We start from the raw sequence: 11,532 nt of genomic DNA, 5'->3' as shown, positions 1-11,532 counted from the left end.
CTTGAACCTGGCCAGGGAGATGACAATATAGAACACATGTGGAGACCCCCACTGTTTAAAGAGACAAAGGTCAACAGATAAGTGGAACATTGACATAACAATTGGGGGAGGGATGTAACAGAGTGCTCCAGTTGGAAGCAGGTGTAGAGCTGAGTGTAATAATTAATAAGTGTAGTAATTAATGATTAATTAATTTACTACTTTGTCATCCGAGGCTGGCCTCTAATCCTGAAGCTCTGCAAGGATTTGGTTCGGTGGTGACCTATGCCTATTCCTCAACTTCAGACCCAAGAGAGACCCTCCCTCTGTTCATATTGGTCAAAAGCACACGCTGGTACCTCCCCCTGAACCAGAGCCCAAAGGTCTCTAGGTTCCAAAGTACCAGTTTCATCTCTCGGACACCTGCCCACAGACGTACTCTCTTTTGGCAATGTGGTGCAGTCGTGTGGCCCTGCGTCGGCTCCAGCGGATCGCTGTTGCTCCGTTAAATGTCAACGGCAGTCTACAAAGCAGCATGCAGAAGGACATGTCAACCCTGCCGAGGGTGTACGTCACCCGACAGATCCCACCCGAGGGCCTGAAGATCCTCCGGGAGTCAGGACAGTGAGTGGTTTGAAATTGATGATTTATCTATGATTAATTTGTGTTAACCTGTAGTAGTTGATTTGACTGCGATAGTAGTTTGAGAGTGTCTACTTAATGAAGTTCATCATTTACTTTGAGTAAACAGGACAGCCAGAGTTTGCCCTCTCTGACAGGCCAGTCAGATAAGGCTGAGGTTCCCCCACAGCAGGGTTGCAACTGTCTCACCACTCTCTATAAGGTCCTCTATGAAGGCCATGCGTTTTGTTTTCACTGTATTCAGGATCTTTGAGATATCCCAAAAAAGGATATATCCTGAATGTTCTCCTTTTTGGAGTAATTGTCCAGCTGAGTCTTCAGTCATGGTTCCTTTGGGATGCTAGTGCTACTGTGTGATTATCTTACGATACGATTCAATACGCAATATGAGGTTCACGGCTCGATGCAACCACGATATGATCTAATAAGTAAAGGTTCAATCAAATCAAACTATGCCTGTGCGTGTGCGGAAATATGTGTATTTCTGAGCCACAATTGTTTCTAGCAATGGCATCTAAACAACCATTTAAAAATGTAATTTCAAAGTGCAAATAATACATAGATGAGTTTGTGAAACTGGTCAAGCCGTCTCATTTGGGATTACTGACGTAGAATAAAATGGAGCTAGCTTTGTGATTAATTTGTATGCCTCGTCATATGTATTGTTACTTCATTGTGAAATACTGACGTCCCGTCCCTGATGGTTTCTGGTTTCCCCAGAGTGCAGTTTGAGCTGTGGGACTCAGACGACGTGCCCGTGCCCAGGAAAGAGCTTCTGCAGAAGGTCAAAGGGGTTGACGCCCTGCTCTGTGTGCTGACAGAGAAGATCGATGCAGAACTATTGGACGCCGCAGGTCTGATGCATGCCCTGATGTCAGTCCACTGCTATGAATGCAAAGAACAGCCTCTCAAGCGTGTGTGTGTGTGTGTGTGTGTGTGTGTGTGTGTGTGTGTGTGTGTGTGTGTGGTGTGCTCCTGTAGGTCCAAACCTGAAGGTCCTCAGTACTATGTCAGTGGGTTTTGACCATCTCTCTTTGGAGGAGCTGAAGAAAAGGTGAATGATTTGTATCTCGCTAGTGTTAAGTCTTAGTTGCTGTAAGAGATTACAGTTGTTAATTGTGTGTGTGTGTGTGTGTGTGTGTGTGTGTGTGTGTGTGTGTGTGTGTGTGTGTGTGTGCATGTCCAGGGGGATCCGTGTGGGCTACACCCCTGACGTTCTGACAGACTGTGTGGCTGAGCTGACTGTGGCTCTGCTGCTCACCACCTCCAGGAGACTCGTAGAGGCTACGCATGAGGCCAAGACGTAATGCTAACCACAACACACAGTAACACACACACACACACACACACACACACACACACACACACACACACACGCATGCACACACACACACAGACACGCAAACATGCTTACACCCAACGCACAAATCTGAGAACACAAACTGGGGTTTTGATGTCATTGGTTATCAGTCTGTCCATCTGTCTCTTTGTTTTCTTCTTCTCTCCAACACTCTCTTCTCTCTTCAGTGGAGGCTGGGGCACATGGAGAACTCTGTGGCTGTGCGGATATGAGCTGGCTAACAGCACTGTGGGTATCCTGGGCCTGGGGAGGATCGGTGAGCATATCGAACACACCACGCCGCATGGCCACTACCCAAAATAGCTTCCCAGCAACGTGCCAATCACGTCAGTTTGATGCTTCCGCTAACGTGTGGTTTGTGTGGGCAGGTGTGGCTATCGCTGAGCGCCTGGCGCCCTTCAAAGTGAAGAAGTTCATCTACACAGATGTGGCCCCCAGGCCTGAGCTGGCCAGTATGATCAATGCAGAGTACGGTAAGGGCCACTAGGAGGTCTCATGCCAGCCTTATGATCAGTGGACAGGGTGGATGGTGGAGAGGTTTAATGGGGGTTTACTGCTTTGTCTAAACACAAATAATGGCCATCTCATCTCCTTCACATTCTAATCTCAGACTCAGAGATAGAGTGAATTTTTTTTCTAGTGAGAATGTTGGCCTAAAATCTGCACTGGTAGGGACAGACTTTCAATAACAAAAATCCAAACCCCTGGCCGGGGGGTTTGCAAACTGTAAATGTGATCATATTGTCTTCTTCTTTCTCTCATTGTAGTCTCTATGGACGAGCTGGCGAAGCAGTCAGACTTCCTGGCTGTGTGCTGTGCTCTCACACCGGAGACCAAGGAGATCTGCAATAAGGATCTGTTCTCCAAGATGAAGAACACCTCCATCTTCATCAACACCAGCAGGTGCACACATGCATGCAAGCACGCACTCACGCGCGCACGCACTCTCGCACGCACGCACTCTCGCACGCACGCACGCACGCACACGCACACACACACACACACACACACACACACACACACACACACACACACACAGAGGGAGAGAGAGGGGGGAGAGACTGAGGGAGAGAGAGAGGGAGACATTGTGCGTGCACCAATAGGGCAGGCAAGGCCACACAGCAGCTGAGCTGCAGGACGGGCGAGCCTGCCTAGTAATAGTCAAATCAAAAAATTATGAAATAACAGAAATGGAATTATGCAGTGTCCCAAAAAGTATACAACAAAGCTATCTTAGCTTCTTTAAAGTAGCCGCCCTTTGCCTTGATTGAAAGGCAAAGGCTTTGGAAAGAAATCCATAAACTTCACTATTTATATTTAGAATATGTTTTCACATCAAAATGGCTTAAGATCATGAAAAACAGTATCATGTGTGTCCAAACTTTTGAATGGTTCTGCACAAAACACGCAAACAAAATAGGACCACAATGAAAACAAGTCATGGACTATATTGTGTTTAAATTCCTCTACAATTGTAATACTGGTGTATGGGTTTTTATCTGTTCATTGTTTATTTTAAACAACTCTCACAAATAAATTAATTCAATATTTTATCATAAAACACTTGACTATGAATAATGCAAAACCCAATATTTACTGCAGTTCAGCAACTTGCTTGCTTTTGACACGTGTGTGTGTGTCTCTGCTGTGTGTCAGAGGAGGTGTGGTGAACCAGGATGACCTGTATCAGGCTCTCTCCTCTGGCCAGATCGCAGCAGCCGGGCTGGACGTCACTGTCCCAGAGCCCCTGCCCACCAGCCACCCCCTGTTCACCCTCAACAACTGTGGTGAGTCTGGCCCCCTTGAACACAATGGCAGAATGTACTACTATTATGGTCATGCGTTTCATATACTTTCTGTAATAAAACATCTAAAAGCTAAAATCTGATCAGATGGGGGACCCTGGGACAAACTCATCAGATGTTCTAATTTGTGTCAGTTTAGGGGTCCTTGACATGAAAAGGTTTGAGAACCACTGATCTAGGCCTTCTCGGAGCACGTTTTGCCTTGTCTCACTCGCCCCTTGTATGTCTCCCTCCCACAGTGATTCTGCCGCATATCGCTAGTGCCTCCTACACTACCCGTAATGACATGTCTGCCCTGGCAGCGAATAACCTTCTCCTCGGCCTGCGGGGGGAGCCAATGATCAAAGGGCTGAAGCTGTAGGAAGGAACCAATCCCTTCCGAGCTCTGGCTGAACACTGGACCATTAGTTCTGCTCTCTCTCTCTCCATATTGTTTCTTCAGGGCTTTAAGATCAGGCTTCACATGATGTAATGGCATGTTCACTTGTCTCCTTTCCTTTTGACTTCGCTTTTCAGTCAACATATGAAATCAGACTAAATTCTCCTAATTCTCCATCCTTGATCCCATCATCATCCCTATTTCATGACAAATATCACAGACAATCATATTAAATTCCATCGTTTTTTTTTAATTCATTCTATACAACAACTGAAAATACTGAACGTCCTTCTTAACCTTCATAAGGAGACAAACACGTAGTCCTCTCGTGGTTACACTATGTTAGGTGTACAGAAAGAACACAGAAATCCTTCCATTTTGGCATATCAACGAAAGCCCAGCTTTTCAAGCTAAAGGGCGTAAGGCAGACACTTTAATCATCAACTGAGGCCTTTTTACATTTCTCCATTTTGGCATATTCATACAGGGGTACCACATTAACAATATGTCAGTGCATTTTTCAGATTCACATAAAACTGTTTATGCAACAGCTGGAGAAGACGGCACCATAACAAACTCAGGCCACTGTGTGAGACATGGAAGCCATTTTGGATGATTGAATCTCTCCCGGGTTCTGTGTATAGTCAAGAGTTACTTGTGAGGAAAGGAAACAGTAGGCTAGCTTATGTTTACAGTGAGAACATCCTGCAAGGCAGTTCGATTTTTTCTAGGAAGTAAAAAAAGAAAGAAAAAAAAAGAGAGGCAAAATCATCTGTTTACTTGTCTCAGATGAAACGGTCAGCTCATTTTGTACAGACTAACAGTGTAACGACTCTACGATTAAGGTGCCAACTAGGAATGGAAGCAATGACCTTGTAGTAATAGTGACAGTGTAGGTGACACAATACAGCAAGAAATAAAGGCTACAAGAAGACAAACGGGTCATTAAGAGTGTGTTGTTTTTTCTCTCGCTCTCTCTTCGGTTTACTCAAACAGAACTCTACAGCGCGGCGTGAGGACTGATCTCAATTAAGCAACTTTCTACCCATGATGCCACTTTTATTTTTAATCAATCAGTAATGTTCCATTACTTTGAGGAATTGTGAAATCCTTTGCTTTTGGATTTTCCCTGACTGGTATATATGCCTCTCAGAACTCAACGACATTCCAGACTTTCCAGCAGCAGTGGGAACACAATGCAACAAATTCACTTTGGCTTGTAAATCTGTCGCGACCGCCGGGTAACAGTAAGAGGACCTTTCAGAAGGAGAGTTGGATAATTGGAATACAGCAAATTTTTTCACATAGTTCAACGTTCCAGTCAAAACTTTCAGTTTTTTTTTTTGGTTATCATAAAAAAAGGGAGATTTGTCTAAGTGCTTTTGTTAATGATGATGAAACATTTGACATATAGGAGACGCGCGTACTAAGCACTGGTAACAAGTGTAGCGTAACAAACTTTTACATGACATTTAGTTCATTGCGTTTTATTATTTCTCCTCCGAGAGAAAAATGATAAAGCCATCACGAATGTGCCATATTTACATCTCTGAAGCACTCTTCACCGTGCTGCACCTCAATCTGCTCTAAGCTTTGTTCCATCAACTCTGCCCCTCAATACACCGTACTCAACTTCAACGCCCTTTTTAACACACACACACACACACACACACAGTGCAAAAAAGTTGGCCCACGGGTTTCCGCAGTCATCGGCCAGCAACAGCCAATCAGGAGGGACTTGGGGCCCGCCTGTGACATGTAAACCCATAATGCTTTGCGCCTGGCTGGGAGCAGAGTTGAGCCGAAGTTCACCTTGCTGTGCGGTGATAGCTTTATCACTGACTGAACTCTGGTCATGAAAACCATGCTGAATGGTGGCTGTTAGCTAATGAAGTTAAATCACCTGTAAGTTACCATCTCAATATCAGCAGGGCTGAATATTATAATGAGCATAAGGAGATTGTGGCAACATAACTAACGGTAGTTGCAAATTTGCGGTTGTATGCAGCAACTGTCGAGCAGCCAGGAGAGCAAACCACTATGGGTTTTGCACGATGCAGGAGGCCTCTCTCCCTACCAACGTGTCTTTGTTCCAGGGTTTCCGTTAGCCGGTAATTACCGTTTCTTTACCGGTAAAAATATTCCCCTCTGAGCACAATTGGAATTGTAATAAGCTCAAATTAAAATGTACACACATCGCCTTCTTTTAAATAGCCAGCCCAAGTGAATATTTTTATGATGTGTATGTTATATAGCCTACCTTACGCAACGAACGAAACATTTACAATGTATAGGACGCACGCGCTCCGATTGACTGTGCGCCTCGGTCAGCAGCTTTCAGTCTCAACAGGTGGACACAGGCTACGGTGCCTGACCTACCGACACGCAGAGACACAGGCTACGGTGCCTGACCTACCGACACGCAGAGACACAGGCTACGCTGCCTGACCTACCAACACGGGAGAGAGAAGAGACATGAATGAAAGCTTTAAAAGTATTTTGTGAAACAAAGCGGGTCGAACGTTATTGTCAATGACGACGAGAACGTGTTCATCAGCAGACTACAGCTGATTGGTCGCTTTCAGAATGGACAATAGGGCCGACCCGGGTTCGAATCCGCAGTCCTTTGCTACATGTCGTCCTCTCTCTCTCTCTCTCTCCCCACATTTCCTGTCTGCTTACTGTCCTATATATAATAAAGGGAAAAATGCCCAAAAATAATCTAAAAGGAAAAAGAAAAGAAAAAATAGGCTAATTAAACTTCCCAAGCTCAGCTTGGAATATTTGCTTAACTTTAAACTGATGGAAGAAAAGCCATTATCGTTAGTTGCCTGTAGCCTTCATCTGCGAACTGAAAGCACTTGCCAGTCATGGGAGCATAATTATATCCACCGTTTTTGTGTTTGTCTTTTTGATGACTCTTTAGTTTTTCTCATTCGTGGTCTCAGACAACCGCCTGCGAATTCCACTGCGGGCTCCATTTAACAGGCCGCTCTGTGGAATTTGCGGGCTCTTGCCTGAGACTCAACACGAAAGGCAGTGTGTATCAGCGTTGATGCTGCGCGGCACGGAGACTGCATTTCTCAACCTTGAAGCTTGCATTTTGGTTCGTTCCGTTTGACTGGTCATAGAAGCACGGTTGGTGCAGGGAATTTACAGCAATCTCGAGATTATAGGCTACAGCCTGCGATCAATTGTTTTTAAGCTCAATAAACACAGATCTAATATTTGACCAGAATTTAGACACGTTGACCGGAAACTCTGTTTTGTTCTATAAACTGCCTGGTAATAAGTGTAAACTGGGCAAAAGTTGATTACAGCCATTTAAAGCCTCCCAGTTGTTTACCATTTCTATTTGACAAACTACAGGAATAAATCTTTCAAAAACGATGCTTGGAGGTCGTATGTAAGCTTGAAAGGAATCATCATAATGATTACTCAATATTATTATATATTTTTTTCTTCTTTCGGTATATTCTTCCATTAATGCTACCTAATGAGTGCTTGCGAGCTAGCATTAACTTGTTACACAATGACGTAATGATTTGCCTGTTCAAAACTTTGCAGACCACTACACCGACGCAATCAGAGCGTCTCTCAACCGGTCAGAGTTTTTTTGCACACGAGACTCAAGACACCGATTCATTCTACACATGAAATGAACCAGCTAGTAGTAGTAGTTCCCCGCTTCTCTCAGCTCAACAAGACTATTGCTAATGTTAATTCAAAAGGTGCTTGGGACTGAAAGGCCAGATGTCAAACATCTCACATGGATTTGACTTGATCTAGTGAGGAAAGAGAGGAGGGGGGGGGGGGGGGGGGTCCAACTCTTTCTCATCAATATCTTTGTTAAGGTTCCACACTCACGTAAGTAAAAGGTCAGGAGTTAGCAAGCATCTCACAGGATAGAGTCTGACTCTATGCACCTTTCTTTCTTTTTTTACAGTACACAGAAACATCAAGAGCACACGTATATATCAACAGTTCGTACACACGTTTAGATGCTTTAGAGCTACTGGCTTAATACTTCCAATGTAGAAGCAATATACCTGCCCTCCATATCTGAAACAAGGATACCTCCAACTGGGCTTTACAGCATCCACTATAGGAGATGCCCAGGAGTTGAGCCGGACTCGAGGTCTGGAGGCAGTAGAAGATGGACAAGTTCTTAGGGGGGGAAGGGGGGGTTCCATACATCAAGGCTGTCAATGACAGCTTCTGGATGATACCGTGTGTGTGTGTGTGTGTGTGTGTGTGTGTGTGTTGGGAGTGGTATATGAACGACAGGCAACAGGCAACATAGGCACCACTGTGGCTGAGAGCTTGCCTGGTTAATATCGTAGCATTTCTTCATTTTAACTAGTCGCCAGTTTAAGTTTTCCTGCAGTCGTCTCGGTCCAACAACAGGGCATTGGTGGGCATGTTGCTGTTCTGCCAGCGGAGACAGGTGGTCTTGGAATGCTTGTATAGATGGGAGGACTGGCTGAAGCGCTTGCCACACTTGAGGCAGGCGTAGGGTTTCTCCCCCGTGTGCACGCGGATGTGCTTCTTGCAGTCAGTCAGCGTGAGGAAGGTCTTGCAGCAGATCTTGCAGGCGTATTTCCGGGCTCCCTCGACCACCAGGACGTTGTGCTCCGACAGGGCCTTCTTACACTTTGACAGCACGTCGGCCGACGCCCTGGTCAGGTGAGGGGGCAGGTGGGTGGGCCAGCCGCCGTTCTTCTCGTAACCGCCGCTCTCGTTGAGAAGCAGCGGACCCGCCGGACTCGACGAGGAGGAGGCCACATCCTGGAGGACAGCGCATGCTCCTCCTCCTCCTCCCCCCATGGCGGTGGCCATTTTGGGAGCGATCCGCCGGTAGCCTGGGTAGCCCAGAGGAGGAGGAGCAGCAGCAGCAGCTCCTCCGCCTCCTCTTGAGGCTCGCGCCAGGGAGTGCAGGCCCAGACTGGAGCGCTCAAAGTCCAGACCAAAGGGATCTACCCCTCCGCCGCCACCACTTCCTCTGAGGCTTCCCAACCCATCATGCAAGGGGCGAAGGAAGAGAGAATCAGCGTGGAGGCTGTCCCCGAAACCCATGTGACTCTCACCATTGAGCGAGCCCGGTTGCAGAAGGGAGGAAGAGGCAGAGCCTGACGTACCAGCGGCTTCCTGTCCGAGTAGGAAGTGATGCGCTACTGCGTCGCCCATCGTCATGTTGGGGAGGTCATCGTCCCCGGCACCCAACCCTGCCCTGCCACCTCCAAAACCGTTGGGGCTGAGGAAGCTAGAAATACTGAAACCAGATTTTCCGTTCAAGCCGTTGTTACACCCGAATCCTCCTCCGGCCCCAGTGCCTCCTACCCCCATGCTGGTCTTGTGGAGGAGCTGGGAGCCGGGCTGGAGCAGCATGTCAGAGCTGGGCTGGGGGTCAGAGGTAAAGCTGCGGTCGCTGCTCTCTGGACTCAGCTCCACCTTCTCTTCCTCCTCCCGGCCCCCGGGCTCAGCTGGGTCGCTGCCTTCTGCCTGCGATGTCACGTCGCTGGTCTCGTCCGCTGGCTCGGGGGAGCTCAGAGGCTCGCGTTTTACCGCCACCTGTGTTAACGTAAAGGAGGAGCTTCATCTCAGGAGGTTATAAAAGAAATGTACGTTTTCAAGAAAGGGTCAAGCAATGAAGAAAGAGCATGCACAGAACGCAGTTAGGTTTGAGCAGCGTGACTCGATTGCGCATGTGTGGTAGATCATTTGTAATGTGCAATCAAAAAGAGATAGTCATTTTGCCACAATAAGCAAATCAAGCCATAACTTTACCTTCTGTTCCTGTGCTTCCCCGCCTTGCTCCGTCCCTGATTTGAGCTTTGCGCCCGCTCTGTTGTCCTGGTGATCCCCATCTTCCATGTACTCCTCCTTCCCCACTCCCCCCTGCATCCTCCCTGAGTCCTCCCCCTCACAGTGTCCGCTGTCTGATTGGCTGGGCATTTGAGGATCATCTTGGGACACCCCGACAAGGCCAGCAATTGCAGCATCCAGTTTTGATTCATCCCCCATCTTGTGGGAGTCTGGGGAGAGGAGTGCTCCTTCATCTCGCTCGCCATTTACCCCTTCCTCTCCCAACAAACCCCGCGGAGGCGCAGAGGGACGCTGCCTCTGCCTGGGCCTGTCCTCTGATAGGCCGAGGGCAAGAGAGGGCTTGCGCTTGTGGAAGCGTCGGATAGGGAAGGAGGCTCTCTGTTCAACCACTCCACCGCCGACCCCGCTGCCCACCCCGTCCTCCTCCATTCCCCCAAGGGCAGAGCTCACCAAGCTCAGCCCCAGCTGCTGCAGCAGGAATGAGCGCTGCAACCTGGATGTAGCAGCATTAGCTGCTAGGTTAGCATTAGCTGCGAGATTGGGATTCACTGCCAACTCTGCTACTTGTTGCTGCTGCCTGTGCCTCGGCTGGTCCTGCTGAGGGTGGCGGTGATGGGTGGGTCTGTCGGACGAGGGGGACATGGGCAGGGTGCGGGTGGTCAGGTAGTGCTTGCAGGCCTTGACTACGTTGTTGAGGTGCAGGTGTGAGGCTGCAAGGAGGATGTCCATCACATTGCTCTCTCCCAGCATCAGTGTTGAGGAGTACATCATGTCCACCAGTGCGGCAAACGCTTCAGCTGTCACCACCTGGAAGTGGACAAATGGCCATTTGATCCGTTACTATTACAACACTGGAAAAGCAGCAAAACTAATAGACTTGCCAATAATTTTGACAGAATTATCGTCATCAGTATCATTATCTTCCTCCTATACTTCCTGCATTGATCACCATGACCATCCTCATCACCATAACATGATCAATGCCAACGCCTATGACATTCCTATGACCTGCAAATTAATTCCCAGTTGGTGCCGTTTTTCCACCTTAAGAGACCACCTTCTTCTTCTTGTTATTATTTATTGTCATCCTAGCCCCCTTATTCGTATGATGATTATCATTACTATCCTAACCTCGCTGTCCAGCTGGATCATGTTCATGCTGGCATCTCCCTCAGCAACGGTGAACAGGGCTCTGAAGTGGGTGCTGCAGGCTGCCAGCACTGAGCGGTGGGCCTTAAAGTGGCGGCTTCCCACCACAATGACACAGTCACACAGCTGGCCATGGACACGCTGGTAGTTCAGCTGCTGGAAGATCTGCTCAAAGTGGCCTGGGAAATCCATGATCCTAAAGAGAGGAGCAGGCAGAAATGAGGAAGGGAAGAAGGAGGGGATGTGGAGAGGTGATAGTGGTGGTAGGGAGAGATTATGTAGATGACACATAGTCGAAAGTGGATGACGGCCTTAGCCAGGAAGTAAATTGGCACTATAGATGCTTGATGATGTGTGCAGTTATGCTAACGCTAGTTTTGTCTGATCACAAT

General features: G+C 47.6%; 2 protein-coding genes across 2 annotated transcripts; one reads left to right on the top strand and one right to left on the bottom strand.

Moving 5' to 3' along the window:
- Positions 1 to 430: 430 nt before the first annotated feature.
- On the top strand, positions 431 to 4,147 carry grhprb (glyoxylate reductase/hydroxypyruvate reductase b; the record flags this gene model as incomplete). The annotated part of the gene is made up of 9 exons (XM_083635658.1): positions 431 to 603; positions 1,342 to 1,475; positions 1,603 to 1,675; positions 1,808 to 1,924; positions 2,149 to 2,237; positions 2,350 to 2,454; positions 2,749 to 2,884; positions 3,638 to 3,768; positions 4,026 to 4,147. 9 exons carry the CDS (start codon positions 431 to 433, stop codon positions 4,145 to 4,147), a joined length of 1,080 nt encoding a protein of 359 aa, XP_083491784.1.
- Positions 4,148 to 8,442: 4,295 nt separating this feature from the next.
- zbtb5 (zinc finger and BTB domain containing 5) lies at positions 8,443 to 11,332 on the bottom strand (the record flags this gene model as incomplete). Its single annotated transcript, XM_083635652.1, has 3 exons — positions 8,443 to 9,736; positions 9,953 to 10,798; positions 11,123 to 11,332. The coding sequence occupies 3 exons, from the start codon at positions 11,330 to 11,332 to the stop codon at positions 8,537 to 8,539; spliced, it is 2,256 nt and encodes a 751-aa protein (XP_083491778.1). The 3' UTR covers positions 8,443 to 8,536.
- Positions 11,333 to 11,532: the final 200 nt, after the last annotated feature.

Source organism: Poromitra crassiceps (assembly GCF_964638095.1).
Source record: "Poromitra crassiceps genome assembly, chromosome: 4".
Lineage (NCBI taxonomy): Eukaryota > Metazoa > Chordata > Actinopteri > Beryciformes > Melamphaidae > Poromitra > Poromitra crassiceps.
This window is presented reverse-complemented; position numbering and strand designations above follow the sequence as displayed.